The sequence below is a fragment of the Erpetoichthys calabaricus genome, chromosome 1 (genome assembly GCF_900747795.2).
Source record: "Erpetoichthys calabaricus chromosome 1, fErpCal1.3, whole genome shotgun sequence".
Taxonomy (NCBI): Eukaryota; Metazoa; Chordata; class Cladistia; order Polypteriformes; family Polypteridae; genus Erpetoichthys; species Erpetoichthys calabaricus.
In genome coordinates, this window is record NC_041394.2 from 247,524,906 (window position 1) to 247,545,017 (window position 20,112).

At 39.3% G+C, this 20,112-nt stretch overlaps 1 protein-coding gene across 2 annotated transcripts in view; it reads right to left on the minus strand.

Annotated features, from left to right (window-relative positions):
- Positions 1-20,112, minus strand: part of usp6nl (USP6 N-terminal like) — a 308,470-nt gene that overhangs the window by 202,419 nt on the left and 85,939 nt on the right. Inside the window, exon 1 of one of the 2 annotated variants that reach the window (XM_051935830.1) lies at positions 7,419-7,503. The exons of the other annotated variant lie outside the window; for it this stretch is intronic. Coding sequence (XP_051791790.1) covers positions 7,419-7,488 — 70 coding nt within the window. The 5' untranslated portion in view covers positions 7,489-7,503. Of the gene's footprint in view, positions 1-7,418; positions 7,504-20,112 lie in introns of those variants that run through there. 2 annotated transcript variants of the gene reach the window in all.

The following is a 20,112-nucleotide window of genomic DNA, read 5'->3' on the forward strand; positions in this document are numbered from 1 at the left end:
ATATTTGTCAGAAAGATGGTATACAATGCTACTCAAAACAGTGCAAGTTGAGATTTAGGCATCATATAGAACATTGTCAGAAGTGCATACTGCATGTTCTAGACTTTGATCCATCACTATCAGAGTTGGTTATACTTCAGTCTCAAGCCTGTTGATTAAAACATTCAAATGCCCTTGCTATCAGGAAAGTCTTCAAGAACAACAATATCTAAAAAGTGTGGGCACTCTTTCTTACAATGTCTGTTACTATGAATAGTTAAATGAATAGAAGATGAACTGATCAGCAAAAGGCATAAAGTTAAAAATGACACATTACTTTTCAGTACTGTATTCAAGATTAGTGTCCTGTTTTTATTTTGTACAATTGTACAGTGAAAAAAGGAAAGGAGCACTATGCAAAAGTGTGGGCACCCCAAGATATTTGAGGTCTCAGGGCTTAATTAGCTTGTTTAGGTCTATGGCATGTTCACAGTCATTATTAGGAAACCCCAGGTGATTCAAATTGCAAAGCTGTATACATTCTCTGACTCCTCAAACCTTCTCCCAACAATCAGCAGCCATGGGCTCCTCTAAGCAGCTGTCTAGCACTCTGAAAAATAAAATAATTGACCCAAACTAAGGAGAAGGCAACAAGAAGATAGCAAAGCATTCATAATATTAATAACAAATGACAGTTAACAGGAATGGTGGAGATCAAGTTGAGGTCTGGAAGATCAAGAAAACATTCTGAAAGAACTGCTCATTGGATTGCATGTGACTGCAAAAGACCTTCAGGAAGATGTAGCAGACATTCACGGTAAAGTCAGCAGAAGAAAACCTTTCCTTTATCCTAGCCACAAAATTCAGAGTCTGAAGTTTGCAAATGAACATCTTAACAAGCCTAATGCATTTTGGAAACAAGTCCTGTGGTCTGATGAAATCAAAATAGAACTTCTTGGCCACAATGTGCAAAGGTATGTTTGGAGAAAAAGGATGCAGAATTCAAGGAAAAGCACACCTCTCCAACTATTAGGCATTGGGGGTGGATCAATCATGCTTTGGGCTTGTGTTGTAGCCATTGGCGCAGGGAACCTGTCATTGGTAGAAGGAAGAATGGATTCAAGTAAATACCAATCAAATTCTGGAAGGAAACATCAAACCATCTGTAAAAAACGTGAAGTTAAAAGGAGGATGGGTCCTAAAACAACATAATGATCCAAAACACAGGCCAAAATATATAATGTAATACCTCAAGAGGCACAAGCTGATGGTTTTGCCATGGTACTTACAGTCCCCCAAACTAAACATCATTGAAAATCTGTAGATAGATCTCAAAAGAGCAGTTCATGCAAGACGGCTCCAGAATCTTGCAGACTTAGACGCCTTTTGCAAGGATGAATGGGAAAACATACCCCAAGTAAGAAATGAAAGACTCTTAGCTGGCTACAAAAAAGCTGTGATACTTGCTAATGGGAGTGTTACTAAGTGCTGATCATGTTGGGTGCCCAAACTTTTGCATGGAAATAAAAATGTAATCTTGCTTAAAATAAAAAAAATGTCATCTTTATGCCTTTTGGTGATCATTTAAATCTTCAGCTCACTTAACTACTCACAGCAAGAGACATTTTAAGCAAGAATGCTCAAACTTTTGCATGCCACTGTGCATATTATATATATATATATATATATATATATATATATATATATTTATATATATATATATATATATACAGTTGTGCATTAAAGTTTGTGAACCCTTTAGAATTTTCTATATTTCTGCATAAATATGACCTAAAACATCATCAGATTTTCACTCAAGTCCAAAAAGTAGATAAAGAGAAACCAGTTAAACAAATGAGACAAAAATATTATACTTGGTCATAGTGGCAAAAGTATGTGAACCTTTGCTTTCAGTATCTGGTGTGACTCCCCATTGCAGCAAACGTTTCCAGTAACTGTTGATCAGTCCTGCACACCGGCTTGGAGGAATTTTAGCCCATTCCTCCGTACAGAACAGCTTCAACTCTGGGATGTTGGTGGGTTTCCTCAAATCAACTGCTCACTTCAGGTCCTTCCACAACATTTCGATTGGATTAAGGTCAGGAATTTGACTTGGCCATTCCAAAATATCTATATATATATATAATTCACTAAGCCGCCGACAAGTAGCCACCCATGGAAAGCACGCTGGAAGGGGCGTGGATTCACTACGCCGCCGACAAGTAAGATGCCCATGGCGCACGCAGGAAGGAGCCATGCCCACCAACTCGGACGCGACGACTCGGAAAAAACGCCGTCATTTATGTTCATCTGTCCTACAGTACACATGCACCTCTGAGCCACGTTGACTTTTCGGTTACGACGCACGACCGCATGCACCATAGCAAACTGTTTTACATGCTACATACAGCAATTTGCATCCGCGACAAACATGCGTCTTCTTAGATGGTCCTGCAGGAACACGGAAGACGTTTCCCCACCCACCAACACTCCATTTTCCCCCGGCCCGCATTTACCCTCGCTCTCTAGGCATTCACACTGCCTGCTCATGTGCCCGGACGCAAAAACTCACCGACCACCCAGTTAGTCCCTTTCGTCTGTGCTAGGAGTCCACATGCACCTCTGAGCCACGTTGACTTTTCATTATTTGTTTGGGTTACGACACCCGACCACATCCACCATCGAAAACCATGGGAAACAAACAACGAAGCCCCGCCCAGAAACTCTACCCCTCCGCCAACTCGAACAGCTCATCAAACACATACTCGCTTTGGTCTGTGCTGCTGTCCAAATCCAGCTGTGAGCCATGTTGACTGTTCTTTTGCCCTCCATGGCTACGGCTTCAAATGTATTTCATGGAAACAACACTTCTTTCAATGTTATAGAAATTCCTGCATCAGGTAACTGTCTGTTTCTATCAGTCGGGTTTTTTTGGAAAAATGTCATTGACGAAACTGTTGCTCTCAAACTTCGCAACATGGCTGTTGGCTTTGTTTGCCAACATTGGGATAACATCGGCGAGGTGGCCACAAACTGCAACACCTCACCACACAAGGACTCGAGGCATTCACACTGCCGGAAGACAACCATGGGATACACAGAAAATAGCCATGTCAGTCAATGCAGATCAGACACCCAGGCAAACAACACTGAATAATCAATAGCTGCAACTACTTTGCCCGCCCCCACTCCTCACCTGAGTCGGTTTCGTCTGTGTTCAGCAGTGTTTCCCAAACTCGGTCCTGGTAAACCCCTGTAGATGCAGGGTTTTGTTCCAACCAGATTCCTAATCATTAATGCCGGTGAAACTCATCCGGGATAAGTCGGTTTTTCAAACGCAGCCGTGTAGCAGATTAGTCTAGCAGACTAGCTGGATGTAATAATCCGAGATGAATGCGCGCCCTCGCGCTGAGTGAAAAGCCAATGTATATTGAGTCTAGAAAACATGATCAGCAAGTCTTTGATAGGCTGCAACAAAATGATGAAAGAACGGGCGGATTTTTTTCACACAAGCTTGTTAGTTAGTTAATTAGTGACTCGAAGGATTTCAATATTTAATATGCACAAGCGGTAACACTGTAAAAGCAGCCCAAACCAGAAAAGACGGCTGGCAAAAAGTGGCCGACAAATTAAACGCGTGTGCATTGTACTTACTGAAAGCAGCGTTACGGATTTTGGAAATGTTCATTTTTTTCCCTCTGCTTAAAAAACATTAAAAAAGTGGCATGATTATGCGGCGTATACCACGCCGCGGGTTGGTATGCAGCGTGTAAAACAGTTTGTTTGTCGCGGATAATTTGCCTTTTACTTTAACACGAAGACAATTTCCTGTTAGATTTGCCTTTGTGATGACAATTAATAAGGTACAGGGCCAAACTTTCAAAAACATGGCCAGTGGGTCATACGCTCGCACTGATTACGTCCCTGCCCTTTGTACACATCCCCATCCCCCCCCCCCCCCCCCCCACCCCCGAAGAACTACAATGGTCGGGTGACTTGGTGGATTATATATAGAAAAGCAGCCGGAACCGCAAACAAAAATGAAAAGTCTACGTGACTCACAGGTGCATGTGGACTGTGCAAAGAGGAAAACGACACAGGTGACGAGTTGGGGGTGGGCACATGAAATGTTACTTTTCTTGGTGATTTATTATTACATTGCCGATTTTTTAAATGTTAATTTTCTCCCTGTGCTTAAAAATCATTAAAAAAGCGGCCCGATTATGCGGCGTATGGTACGCCGCGGGTTGGCTAGTTAACTTTATTCTTCTTTAACCATTCTTTGGTAGAACGACTTGTGTGCTTAGGGTCGTTGTCTTGCTGCATGACCCACCTTCTCTTGAGATTCAGTTCATGGACAGATGTCCTGACATTTTCCTTTAGAATTCTCTGATATAATTCAGAATTCATTGTTCCATCAATGAAGGCAAGCCATCCTGGGCCAGATGCAGCAAAACAGGCCCAAACCATGATACTACCACCACCATGTTTCACAGATGGGATAAGGTTCTTATACTGGAACGCAGTGTTTTCCTTTCTCCAAACATAACGCTTATCATTTAAACCAAAAAGTTCTATTTAGGTCTCATCCGTCCACAAAACATTCTTCCAATAGCCTTCTGGTTTGTCCACGTGATCTTTAGCAAACTGCAGACAAGCAGCAATGTTTTTTTTGAAGAGCAGTGGCTTTCTCCTTGCAACCCTGTCATGCACACCATTACTGTTCAGTGTTCTCCTGATGGTGGACTCATGAACACGAACATTAGCCAATGTGAGAGAGGCCTTCAGTTGCTTGCCCTGGGGTCCTTTGTGACCTCGCCAACTATTACACGCCTGCTCTTGGAGTGATCTCTGTTGGTCGACCACTCCTGGGGATGGTAACAATGATCTTGAATTTCCTCCATTTGTACACAATCTGCCTGACTGTGGATTGGTGGAGTCCAAACTCTTTAGAGATGGTTTTGTAACCTTTTCCAGCCTGATGAGTATCAACAACTCTTTTTCTGAGGTCCTCAGAAATCTCCTTTGTTCGTGCCATGATACACTTCCACAAACATGTGTTGTGAAGAGCAGACTTTGATAGATCCCTGTTCTTTAAATAACACAGGGTGCCCACTAACACCTGATTGTCATCCCACTGATTGAAAACACCTGACTCAAATTTCACCTTCAAACTAACTGCTAATCCTAGAGGTTCACATACTTTTGCCACTCACAAATATTTAATATTCGATCATTTTCCTCAATAAATAAATGACCAAGTATAATATTTTTGTCTCATTTGTTTAGCTGGTTTCTCTTTATCTACTTTTAGGACTTGAGTGAAAATCTGATGATGTTTTAGGTCATATTTATGCAGAAATATAGAAAATTCTAAAGGGTTCACAAACTTTCAAGCACAACTGTATATACTGTATATATACATACATACACATACACACACACAATGTTTTGAAACCTGCTTAACTTAATTTTTAATTCAGGGCCATTGTGTTAGTAGAGCCAATCTTGCCAGCACTTAGCATAATTCAGTGTGCCAGTCGAATGCAGGGCCTACTGACATACACACACCAACACAAGTTATACAGAAACAGAGTGAAATCACCATTCAACCAAACTAGCCTGGATTTTGTGAATGTAGGTGGAAAGCCTACACAGGTATGAGAAGAATGTGCAAACTTTACACAGCCAACAACTGGGTATAGAAGTTGAACCCAGGAGGCACTCCTTGAAACAGCAGCGATAACCACTACACCACTGTATCATCCTTTGTATTTGTAATAGTGTAATAGTAATAGTGTATAGTGCAAGGCTCATTAATGGAAGTGTGCTTTATATTACATAAAACTGAATTAAACTGAATTTAGACCCCTGAGTACCCTACCATTTCTCCTTTAGGAAATGCAATGTAATAAATTAAATTTGAATGCTTCATGGCACATGCAAAACATTTCTTAACAAACAGTATCTCCAGGGTATTTTATAACATTCCAGAAAAGTGTCTTGAAATGGAGTTGTTCTGTCTCCATTAGGTTTATGTGAGTTTACAAGAATGACTGCCATAATAAGTAATGGGTGTCATGGCAGCAAGAACTTAATGATTATACATTAATGCATTTTCTGAACCTGTTTGTTGCATAGCAGGAATCCAGAGTCTAGGTGAGCATCACTGCATACAAAGCAAGGACCATCCCTGTATAGGCATCAATTCATTAAAATGCACAATCTCACATTCTGACCCTCATTGTTAGTGAGACAATATGTAGTTATCAGTTAAACCAATACATGTGTCTTTGGGATGTAGGAATAAAAACAGAGCACCTGAAAAACAGAGTGGGATGGAGCATGTTAAGTAAGCACAGAGTTGCATGTCTCTGAAGAGCTGTATTTCATTCAGTGAAATTCATCTGTTGAGATCACAGTGACAGTATTAGAGATTTTTGTTTCTATCTCAGTTAAAATACCAGGATCAGGGTGCATGGGCCAAATTTTTGTCAATCACAGCCTCAGGAAGAAGCAATGACATACAAAAATTCAGCACCTTAAATAATACTATTTATACTAACCACATATTATAATAATAATAATAATAATAATAATAATAATGCATTTTACTTATAGGGGCACTTTACATTAGCAGTAAATATCAAAGTGCAACATAAAAAGTTAAACAAAGGCAAGGCAAGACAAGTAATCATATAAAGTCTAAAATAGGAAAAAGGAAAAAGACACACTTTTTTGTTTTAAACTAAATAGTAAAGGTTACATAATCTTAAAAGGGAGAAATAAAGAAATGCAAAGGAAAGCTGAAAGCAAACATACCAGATGTTCTTATAAGTGAAAAACTAGAAAAAAAACAAAACTTTGAGGTAGCTATGCAAGTTATCAAACCAAGCGTCTATTTGCCATAAGATAAACTGCTAGAACAAATCATTTAAATGTTTGCATATTGATGCACTGTTTTCATTAACACATTAAATAAAAGATGGTGTAAAATATTAAAAGAATCTACATATATATATTTTGGGGAAGTTCATGTTTTGTTTAAAACCAATACTAAGTGTAATATTTGCTGAAAAACTCTTTCATGCCCACAGGTATACAACATTGTCTTGATTTCCATATGGATTTAATAAACAAACACCAAGCGTTTCAAATACTAAGGAAGTGAAGGAAAGGGTGCCTTTCAAATAGACTTGAATAACAAAGGTCCTTTCTATGATATAAATGAAATATAAAAACAAAATGGAAATCAAAATCTGACAAACAGAATCAATGCTGTTTTTAAACACTGCACATTTCATTTAAAATTGCCTTATCTTTTATTATCTGAGATACAAGTCACCTGGGCTGGTGCTGGTAATTTCAAATGGCAGGCAGATAAACTGTACTGTCTAACTGAAGTTAAGGGAGAGTGCAGCTCTGCAAAAGGTCCCTACCTCTCTTTCCTGAAGCTGCTCTTCGTCTGGAAGGGGACACCAGCTCCCTGACAATCTGGAAGACCTGCATCACCGCGAGGAACCAGGAAAGCTGGGAGTAGCAGCTCTTCTGCAAATCCAACAGGTTTCATTCTTCTGCCCTCTCGCTGCTTCGGAAAAGCACACATAAGCCCTGAAATGAACAGTGTCCTGGCTGGTCTGGCCCTGTATGCATCTCTGTGTGCACAGTTCCTCACTACTTGCACAGCAAAATGTAGCAGCAGTCAACCGCCATAGTAATTTGAACAGATTGGGTGTCAGTCAGAAAAGCATTCTGTCTGGCTTCAGAACATGTGTTAACAACAAACAAAAGGCACATTGGCTGTGCAAGCCGAGATATCTTAATAGACATGTGCTTCGTTCAATCCAGAAACAGAAAGGAAATACAGCAACGGCAAGAGGATTATAAGTAAGCTACACCAAAGAGGTGAAGAAGGAGTCTACAAAAACAAAGAGCATTGCAGCATGCTTCTAAAATGAAAAAGGAAAATTCCACTTAAAATTATTTCCAGCATGTTATGCGTCAAGAAAAGCATGACCAGGTAGAAACTACAGTAAAAATAGAAAAAAAATACTTAAATCAGCTACAAGACTTACCTGGGTTCTTTAAAAGGACAGGGAGGGTAAATACCATAAATCAATGTAACAGACATTTTCCACAGAGGAGCAGCAGTCGATAAGCTGTGATTCGCCTGCCTTAGACTTGCCTGTTTCCAACTTCACAGGCGGCATAGCATGCTAAAACAGTAGCTGACAGAGAGCTCTGCAGTTATTACTTAATGCTTACTCTGATTTTTCCAATACTGTACTGCACATGATATGAATTTGTTACTAAAACTGCTGTCTCTATCATCTCACTACATAGGAAATGCACTTCCCAAAAATAATTGGAACTGAAGAGAATAGGGGGCACAGAGTTAAGTTTGATTTCTGAATGATAATAAATATGTTTAACCCTGTAGCTGCAGGCAGAGATCTTTTGATTACAGCTATAAAATGCCAACCTGTTCTATTCTAGACCGTCTAGAGGAGTAACTACCATGTTAACTAATTAAAAGCTGAAAGAAATGTACTAATCTAGCCAGCAGCCATACCACATGTACTTTAGAACAAATCATCCACCTGAAGATAAGCGTGTTTGGGCCTGGCAAGTACTTGGATGGGAGATCAACCAGGAAAAGCTTGGACTGCTGCTGGAAGAGGTGTTGGTGAGGCCAGTGGGGGGCACTTACCCTATGGTCTGTGTGTGGATCCCAGTGCCACAGTGCAATGATGGTGACACTGTGCTGAAAACGTGGCACTATCCTTCAGATGAGACGTAAAATTGAGGTCCTTACTCTCTGTGGCCATAGAAGATCCCTGGGCATCCTTTGTAAAGAGCTGGGTGTATCCCGATGTCGAGGCTAAATTGCCTACCATAACCTAGTCATTCTGGCCCCCTAATCATTCCCTGCCTGTCTCTAATTGAGTTACTATCTCTCAGAACCCTTCACCACTTAATAATCAATGTGTGGTGAGCATACTGGCACAAAAAAAGCTGCTGTCACATCATCCAGGTAGATGCTATATATTAGGGGTGGTTGAAGTGGTGCTTTCAGTAGTGAGAAAAGCATTAAGTAAAGAATTATTATTATTGTTAATCTATACAATACTGTATAAGGAAAGCTCACTTATGTGGTTATAAACAGTTACTTTTAAAACAAGACCTTCCTTCTGTACAACTGAGTATCCAGAAGAATATTTTCTTGGGCGTTTGAGTGTGAACCACCCTCCACCAATGTCCTAACCCATTTACTCAGTTCAAGTACGTGGGAAGCCAGTTCCTTTCCCAGGACCACTGGACACTTAGTCAGAACAACTCCTGGATGAGTAAGTAGTCTATCATTGGGTGCTCTCATAATGAGCCCAAAAAAAACATTTTATGAATGTTACAGTACATTACAATGGGAAATATACAGTATATGTAATTCAATCATAACTCTTAGGTCTGAACAAACCCGCTACTAACCTTCTCTCTTTACCCAGTGGAGGCAGGCTTCCAAATCACATTCATCATCTTACTTGTAAAACTCAATAAACCTTTATAATAGATTTTAATAAACACACATACATTATCACAAAATGAAGCCAAATAAATAACCACATAAAATTAAATCACACCTAGAATGAAGATCTCAGTAAATCAAACAGGCTTGAAGGCAGAAGTATACACTGCAGGATCTACTTATGCAGACGGTTGTATAAGTAGACATTTGTAATTTACATCTGCATTTCACAAAATAATTGCTTAAAAATAAAAATACTATGTTTAGTTCACAAGACATTCTCTGCGGATGCAGCTTAATCTATTTACAATAGTACTGCTACTTTATTGGAAAAATGTACTCAAACAGGCCCTTATGATGAATATGCTGTGTGATAAGTTGTTCATGTCACCAAAATTCAAAGCTACAGTATGCAATGAAACTTACTCTTTTATTTTCATACACTATGTCCAATGCAATTATTAATAATAGTAAAACAAAGTTAAGGAGAAAGAAAAGAAGAGTAAGTTAACTCTACAAGTGTTCTTTAGTCACTAAGTTTTGATCTAGGTGGTTTAATTGGAAATTACTTGAAGAAGGGTAGGAGAGAAAAACCTAAGAGAAACATTGGATACTAGATATAAAACACCACATAGCTGAATCCATTTTTATTTAATTCAAAGTAATGGTGGTAAAGTGCTTTATGAAGAAATAACAACATTCTGTGTTTCACACATTTTTATAACTGAGGTAAGTATCCACCTTTCACAGATGCAAATCCTAAAATACAATAATAATTTGTCAATTTTGCATGCTATTCCAAATGCACAGACGTTAGATTTTTAACCCTTATAAGCACAGTTCACCAAAAAACGACCATTTTAAAGTAAAGTTACAGCAAAATTGCAATGCAGTACACTAGCACTATAGCATGAATTTAAAGCTCCTGGGAGCTTGAATGTGATGTCTGATGATAGTGTTTACCAATGATAATAAATAGATTGTCCATAAATAGCCTGAATACCTCAGCTGAAGGCACTTAGGAAGCTCTCTCAGCAAGACAAGCATATAACCTTTACAAAGCAATTAAAAGGGTCTGTTCCATTTTCTGATTTCAAAGAGCGAATTCTGTCAATACCAAGGTTTTTTTGACAACATTTAGTTTTAAGTACTTTTTATTTTTACCCAGACGGCCTTGACAATCAAATACAGTGCAACAAAAAGTTATGTTGCTGGAATTTAAAAAGTAGTGTAGACAATGTCTACTTTCAAATTAAACTGTATTTAAAAAAACAAAACGACAAAAAAAAGACTAAAGATGCATTCACCTAATAAGCAGATATATGATGTTTGACCAATGTTTGTCTGACAGCCAATACCTTTGTTTTTGATTAAATTATGTGGAGCACTGCTGCTACTTTAAGGGAAAGCTCTTCAAATTCTGCAAAACATTCAAGATATTTTATTAGCATCTGTGCAGTTTCAAGCCAATGTAACTTCCCATGCTCCAGTGCTTGGTAAATTATTTTTCTTAGTGTTTAAAGAAAGTTTGTCAGTGGCCAGTTGTACAACAAACCAGTCCATTTTACAAACAAGAGTGTATATAAACAGCACAAATAAACTGCTCAAAAAACTTAAAGGAACACTTTGAAAACACATCAGATCTCAATGGGAAAAAATCCTGCTGGATAACTATACTGATATGGACTGGGTAATGTGTTAGGAACGAAAGGATGCCACATCGTTTGATGGAAAAGAAGATCATTAACCTACAGAGGGCTGAATTCAAAGACACCCCGAAAATCAAAGTGAAAAAGTGACGTGGCAGCCTAGTACATTTTGCCAGAATTTCATTGCAGCAACTCGGAATCGTTCTCAGTAGTTTGTATGACTCCCACATGCTTGTATGCATGCCTGACAACGTCGGGACATGCTCCTAATGAGACGGTGGATGGTGTCCTGGGGGATCTCCTCCTAGATCTGGACCAGGACATCACTGAGGTCCTGGACAGTCTGAGGTGCAACCTGGCGGAGTTGGATGGACCGAAACATAATATCTCAGAGGTGTTCTATTGGATTTAGGTCAGGCGAGTGTGGGGGCCAGTCAATGGTATCAATTCCTTCATCCTCTAGGAATTGCCTGCATACTCTCACCACATGAGTCCGGGCATTGTCATGCACCAGGAGGAACCCAGGACCCACTGCACCAGCATAGGGTCTGACAATGGGTCCAAGGATTGCATCCCCATACCTAATGGTAGTCAAGGTGCCGTTGTCTAGTCTGTAGAGGTCTGTGCATCCCTCCATGGATATGCTTCCCCAGGCCATCACTGACCCACCAAACCGGTCATGTTGAACGATATTACAGGCAGCATAACATTCTTCATGGCTTCTCCAGACCCTTTCACGTCTGTCACGTGCTCAGGGTGAACCTGCTCTCATCTGTGAAAAGCAAAGGCCGCCAGTGGTGGACCTGCCAATTCTGGTATTCTATGGCAAATGCTAATCAAGCTCCATGGTGCCAGGCAATGAGCACAGGGCTCACTGGAGGATGTTGGGCCCTCAGGCTACCCTCACTAAGTCTGTTTCGGATTGTTTGGTCAGAGACATTCAAACCAGTGGCCTGCTGGAGGTCATTATGTAGGGCTGTGGCAGTGCTCATCCTGTTCCTCTTTCCCAAAGAAGCAGATGCTGGTCCTGCTGATGGGTTAGGGATCTTCTACGGCCCTCTCCAGCTCTCCTAGAGTAACTGCCTGTCTCCTAGAATCTCCTCCATGCCCTTGAGAATATGCTGGGAGACACAGCAAACCTTCTGGCAATGGCACGTATTGATGTGCCATCCTGGAGAAGTTGGACTACCTGTACAACCTCTGTAGGGTCCAGGTTTCGCCTCATGCTACCAGTAGTGACACTGACCATAGCCAAATGAAAAACTATCAGAAAAGATGAGGAGGGAAAAATGTCCGTGACCTCCACCTGTTAAACCATTCCTGTTTTGGGGGTCGTCTCATTGTTGCCCCTCTAGTGCACCTGTTGTTAATTTCATTAACACCAAAGCAGCTGAAACTGATTAACAACCCCCTCTGCTACTTAACTGACCACATCAATATCCCAGAAGTTTCATTGACTTGATGCGATACTCTGATTAAAACGTGTTCCTTTAATTTTTTTGAACAGTATATATAGCATTCGCATCTGAAGATCATAATCTAAGATTTTCCCAGGTATGTGATACCACCCCTGGCCAAGAGGAGACACTGCCACTAATGGTCTTGTCATTTTCTTCTTTCCAAAGGTCAACCTCCCAGAAGGAGGCATCATTATCGCGGAGACAACCTGATAGAACGAGCTCTGAGTAGGGGTGGGCGGTATGACCAAAATTCTATATCATGGTATTTTTCTAAATTATCTCGGTTTCACGGTATTTGATGGTATTTTTTTCCCATGCATGAGTGGATGTTAACCACATTTTCCACTGCAATTACTGGCTAAGAATAACCTATTCCACTGTCAAGAGCATTGTACATTGTACAAAAAAAACACTTTAATGTGCACACAAGTATTAATACAGGTTTGCATTGCCCCATAAAGTAATAGTTTTCAAGGGGGTGGCACTAATGAAGAGAAGAAATCACATTACATGACAGATGCAGTCAAAATATAGAACCTTTTTATTGAACAAATTTTGCAAAAACTTAAACTATAATTTTGACAACATATTTTCAACCATCCAAAGAGGCATTTAGACTTAGTAAATTATCCAGAAGTGCTTGTCAAAAGTTGTATTGCACTGAACATGTCTTAGAAAATAAATAAATAGTAAATATTTTTTGTAAAACAACTACACTTTCTGTTAATGTTAACAATCTCTGTCCACTGACACATTAAAGTGACTTTTTAAACAACTTTACCATCATTAAACTGCATAATATTTAAACTAATAAATAATAACAATAAAATAAATAATTGTATTATTACTGATAGTTGCACTATTACTTCAAGCCCAGGTGCATTACACAGTATTCACCAAATTAAAATAAAATAAAACAAGTGCAATCTTGGTGATGACATCTTTACCAACTGAACCATCATTTAGGCAAACTGCATTAATATGGACCTTGCTTCAAGCTAAGCTACAGTATATGCATAAATAATAAAACTGCAACTTGCATTTATAATGCTATTTGTGGTATAGCTCTACGGAATCGTATTAGGGCCATGGTGAAGAAAAAAAAAACAAAACTATATGTCGAGAATAAAGTCGACATTTCCACTTTATTCTCATAGTTTACTTTATAATTAAAGTAGAATGTCATAAACTAAACTTCATCCTAAAATCATTGTTTAATTTACTAGATTTTCTCAAACCCCGTCATAAATTCATGCAGCACATTAAATGCTTTGTGTTGCGTTCCCCGACCCAGTTGTTAATCACTACGCGCTTCTTAAACTGACTTCCTCCGCACTAAGAGGAGACAGCGATCACCGCACAGAATCCATTCACTCTATGATATTCCTGCTCTCTGAAAATTTAGAATGCTAAGATAAATACTTGATATCATTTTCATGATGAAATGCATTAAAGCAGTTATTAAACATGCACGGTAGCAGTGAGGCAGTAGTGCTGCTCCCTCGCAGTAAGGGGTCACCAGGTGTATGTTCAGTGTAGAGAACTTTATGGCAGATGTGACGAGGCTCCAAAAAACTGGATGTATGAATGGGTATCTCACAGGTTTAACTTAAATATTGTGTAAATGTTGGGTTTGTGATCTGGTGGTCGGAGACACGAACACAGAATTCAATGGATGTTCTTCTGAGCGGGCTTTCTTTATTGCACACGTGCTGTCTCTATCTGACGTACCAAAACCCCAATTCCTATCCTTCCTTTTTCTTTCTCCACATAACCAATCACCACACGATAAATGTCTTTGTGAAATTAAAACTAGTTATAAACTTAGCCCACGGAGTGTTCAGAACTTTAAAAATATATTCGTTATACATGTTTAATTATGCCATCCATTCAGGGTTGTGCCCATCCCTGAACGAGTCGCCAGCACATCGCAGGATGAATACGAGCAAAACATACACTAGCAGGGTCAATATAGCATAACAAAACCCCACAACCTACATGACTTTGAAAGGAAACTGTAACACGCCGAGTAAACCCACCAGAAAAACATGCAAATGCAAGGCAGGGAACACCCGAGACACCCTTGCTGCAAGGCAGCAGTGCAACCTCCACGCCGCTGTGCCCCCACATGATTAATACAAGCTTTAATGCATTTCATCATGAAAATTATATCAAGTACAGTAATCCCTCGCTATATCACGCTTCGACTTTCGCGGCTTCACTCTATCGCAGATTTTATATGTAAGCATATCTAAATATATAACGCGGATTTTTCGCGGGTTTCTGCGGACAATGGGTCTTTTTACTTCTGGTACTTGTTTCCTCAGTTGGTTTGCCCAGTTGATTTCATACAAAAGATGCTATTGGCGGATGGCTGAGAAGCTACCCAATCAGAGCACGCAGTTAAGTTCCTGTGTGCTGCTGATTGGCTCAGCGACGGAGTGCTGCATTAACCAGGAAGTCTCATCTCACTCATTCAGCATTAACATGCTCCTGCTACTGCTTCAGGGGCCGTGTCCAAGCGCCTACAGAAGATGCAAATGATTGCAGAAAAGGTAAAAGTTTTGGATATGTTGAAGGAAGGGAACAGCTACACCGCTGCAGGACACCATTACGGCATCAATGAGTCCACGATTCTTTTTATTTAAAAAGGAGGAAAAGCATATAAGATCTATGGCCGCAGTGTCCTTTAACCAGGGCGCAAAACAAGTTGCAAGTGGACGTGATAAGGCAGTAGTCTGGATGGAATCTGCTTTAGGGATTTGGATTGAAGAGTGCTGGAAGAAGAACAACAAGAGGCTCCTTTAGAAGAGCTGTAACGCTATCCTTTGTTGTGCAGTAAAATTAAACTCATCGTTATTGGACAAGTCGTCGTGTCATTGTTGGTGAGTAACCATAATTAATTATCTACGTACAGTACTTATTACATGTACATAGTTTTGTGTCACTGTACACACATTTTACTGTATACGATTTTTTTTGCATTGTACGTATTTATTGCTGGTGGCCTGTCTGTCGTAATGGCTGTAACATATGTGATATCGGAGACGCACGATATCTTTAAAATAATATTTAGGTTTTACTGTATATAAACTGTGTTTACATACATAATTTCAACGAATCTTACCTAATATCTAAGCGAATACAAAGGGTTTATGCTGTATAATTGTGCGGGAAATGTTTATAATAGTGTGGGAGAGTTTATAAGGGCTTAAAATATATAAAAAGAACCATATGAACATATGGTTTCTACTTCGCGGATTTTCACCTTTCGCGGGGGGTTCTGGAACGCAACCCCCGCGATAGAGGAGGGATTACTGTATTTATCTTAGCATTCTAAATGTTCAGAGAGCAGGAATATCATGAAGTGAATGTATTCTGTGTGGCGATCGCTGCCGGTGCCTCCTCTTAGTGCAGAGGAAGTCAGTTTAAGAAGCTCAGGGAACACTTAACACAAAGCATTTAATGTGCTATATAACTTATGACAGGGTTTGAGAAAATCTAGTAAATTAAATATTCATTTTACGATGAAGTTTAGTTTACGATGTTCTACTTTAATAACAAAGTACGAGAATAAAGTCAGCATGTCGACTTTATTCTTGTCATAAGCGTCAAGATTAAAGTGGAAATGTCGAGAATAAAGTCAACATGTCGTCACACTATTACACAGTACCCAGGTACATTACACTGTAGGCTATTGAAAACAAATAAAACAAGTACAACTTGGCTTGCAGTATTATCCAGTAGTATAGAAACAGTATTTACACATTTGAACATAATGGTCCACATCTGACCTTTTTAAACCAAAGCATCTCCAGGCAATGGACGTGACTCCTTTTTTTCGGCAAAAGTTCTTCTGTGTCATCATGTTCAACTTTATCGTCAGCTACAGCTTCAGTTTCAGTTTCGGAATGTTCTCTGTCCATTTTCACCGCGTAATACCTACACTACCACACCTATTTAGTATTGTAGCAGTGAAAAAGAGCCCCCGTGCAACACCTCTGTGTTTAGCGGTGTAGCAGTGAAAAAGGTCCCCACTTGAACAGTTTCCCGCTGCGCCACGTTCCGAACGTCGTTTAGGCAATTTAAACCGGTGTTGCGATATAAGAAAAATCCATATCATAACAAAAATAAAAACGGTTTTCAGTATGAACCGGTATACCGCCCAGCACTACCTCTGAGTCAGACGACCCTTTGGCACAGTCGAAATGCTTAATAGCCACTCCACTTCACTATGTGGTATTTACTTTTGTTGGTTTTTTCTCATGCCAACAAGCGTTGCTTTTTGTTGGACCTTATCAGTATACGCAGAGGGCCATTTTGGCTCCCCATAATATTTCACTTTTTGTTGACCCTCCTTCACTTAGGCAACCACAATATATATAGTCAGTACACAAAGGAAGGAGAGGGAGAAGCAGGGGGAAAAAAGCCAGAGCGTCATAACCATGTATAAGGGCAATTTCAGGGACAGAGAATTTTTGTCACTGCCCTTGTGTTTTAAGGGCCAAAACTGTTATTTGGAGGCATTTTTGGTTTTTACCCCTGTTTACTGACAATGCACTTATGATGCAAATTTTCTACTTAAGATATGCCTCCTTATCCATTGCATTCTCCAAAACTAATATATTGTACAGTAAGCACTGCATTCAAGTAATACCAAGGTAAAAAGTCAGTGTTCAGACAACAATGGAGCACTAATGGAGGTCTTTGATTACCATGGGGTACTTTGCATACTGAATAACAGGTAATGCATTCAAGAATGACAGACAAGCTTTCCATGACAGCTTAAAGCCTTATTGACAGGCACATTTATTTTAAAATATTAGTGGAGCACAAGAGCAGTCTTCACTACCTTTTTTTTCCTCCCCCAGGAACATTTTCATCAAAATTCGATTGATTTGATTACTATAAATCTAGAACATTTGAATGGTATGTGTTTTACGACTTCCCTGATATAAAACAGACAACAAACTAGATGATGAAGGTAATGCAACATTTTGGACAATGCAGCTGCCCAATTCAATTCAATTCAATATTTTCTCTTAAATATGTGCCTAGGAAATATGTCCATGGATACTGATAAATGCTGAGAAAATGTGTACTTTCCTCAAGGTCAGTCACATTCCAAGCAGTTGATGAATAAATGATAAAGAAAACAAAATGCATTCTTTATTATTTTCCTTTCTCGACTTAAAGACTAATAAAGATGGAAGTTGATCACATGATTGTAAACGGCCTTGGCAGCTGCTCTTCTAAAGCAATGAGATCTCATCAAATGAATTTGTATAAATAACACTATTATTATTGTGGCATGAGCATGTATTTTATTTTGCAGCTCAAAATTCATTCAAATGAAATGCACATGCAACAGATGAAGATCTCAAACTGTAAATAAAGACCTGGGTTTAGCAAATATAAACTTTACTTAAAAATCATCATGGAGAAAAGAAGCAGAAAGCCACAGGTAGGATAATTTAACAAGGACATTTTGTTATGTTTCAGCCAGGGTTCCTGCTATGGCCGGTGTTTAAACTTTGTTTGATTCATTTGTTTGTGTTAATATTTGTATTTATGTTAATTGTTTGTATTATTGTGTGTTTTTAATTAGTTTTGTGCATTATTTTTTTTTCTGTGTGTCTATACTTCTACCACTATGTGACCTGTATTTTGTGGGTGGTTCCCCCAAAAGGCAGAGCCACCTGTTCATCTCTATTAAAGAGAAGGCCTACAAAAACCCTATAAAAACTGAGAAAACATACAGTCCTTTTTGGTACATTGTGTGTGTATGCTGGCTTTAGATGAATTCTCATTTGACTATTGCCATGTACTGGATATTTTTTATTTGCTATTATTTGACCTCTTTTTGAGAATTGTGTATTTCTGACCTGTTTGCCATTACACTGCCTAATTTTGAAGGCAACTTTGTCATCTGCCGTTTCTGCTTCTCAGAGCTTCTTTTGCTACAGAGCGTTTTTGTATTATAATGTTTTCATTTCATGATTTTTCATTTGCCCTTTATGTTATGCAAGCCGAAGGTTGACGGACTCATCTACTTGTGGAGCTTTCTGCAACAATTTTTGGGACTTTGCTTGAAAGAACTCTCTAGTTGATAAAACACTTTAAAAGTTAACCAACTTACCACAGAGAATACTTTCTAGACATTTTTGCTTCATGCTATACAACTGCAGCCTGCAATATAAATAGCACATCTTTATCTGTCTTGTGTACCCTGTGGGTAGGTGGCTCAATATAAGAGTATCCATCCAACCTTCTGTTTTCAAAACCGTGCAAATCATGTTAACTGACATCTTTAACTGGGCCTATATGTGTGAGAGTGGCCTGTGATAGGTTGTTACTCTGTCAAGTTTTGGTTCCTAAAGCTGTTGAAATTGTGATAATGAAATGAATAAGCAGATTCAAAAAAGAACTTATTTATACATGGGCAGAAAGCTATGTGGCATGAATAGGCAAATGAGCATTACAAAAACAGTCAGAGGTGGTGATGAGATTGTGGAACACAAGGGGGTTGAAGATGAAGGACTGGAGTATTCTTAAAATTGAACTGAAGAACTGGTGTAATGGAGGACATTAAATTGTAGTGGACCAATTTCTTGTACAAATGTCTTAATGAATGTCTAGAAAGGAAATTCAAACTGGCATGAATGGAAATGTTCTTTCCCATCTTGACACAGTTTTGTGAGAGGCTTTAAGAATTCTGCATATTGGGAGAAAAATAATAATTCTTTGCATTTATATAGCGCTTTTCTCACTACTCAAAGCGCTCAGCAATTGCAGGTTAAGGGCCTTGCTCAAGGGCCCAACAGAGCGGAGTCCCTATTGGCATTTACGGGATTCGAACCAGCAACCTTCCGATTGCCAGTGCAGATCCCTAGCCTCAGAGCCACCACTCCGCCTAGAAAAGTCTGTGACCAGCATTGTTAGGGTGAAAAACATGCCCTAAAAATATTGGTCTATTAAGACTCCAAACACTGAGGTCACAACCTAAGCATCCTTGAAGTCCTCCTCATAAGGTACAAAATCTTAAAGTCATTTGGGAAGGCAAGATGAAGAGCCTTTATTAACTTCCTTTTCTTTCCGCCCATGGGAAAGTTGAAAATAATATAATTTGCCCAGAGTGCAGATTATAAAGAGGTTAGAAGCTGGAACAAAGAAATTCCATATGGTAGAACTGCAAATGAAAGGAGCCAATGACAAGAGTGAATGAGGAGGTGCAAATAGACAGCACCTACTTGCAATCACTTTAAGATGTGTTTCTGCTGAAGTAAAATCCACTACTCCAGATGTATGGCCATAAATGAGTCTCCTTAAGCATCCTTGCTTGAATGGACTCCTGGACTTGGGAAAAGCAAGCACAGATAGTGTTACCTCTGACTCAAAGAGAACAGTGTGAGGTGAAGCTGGTGGCTTGACAAGCAGTCAATGAATGAAATGATAGCAAATGGTGTCATGAAAGACTGGGGCAGTAGCTGTATTGGTGGGC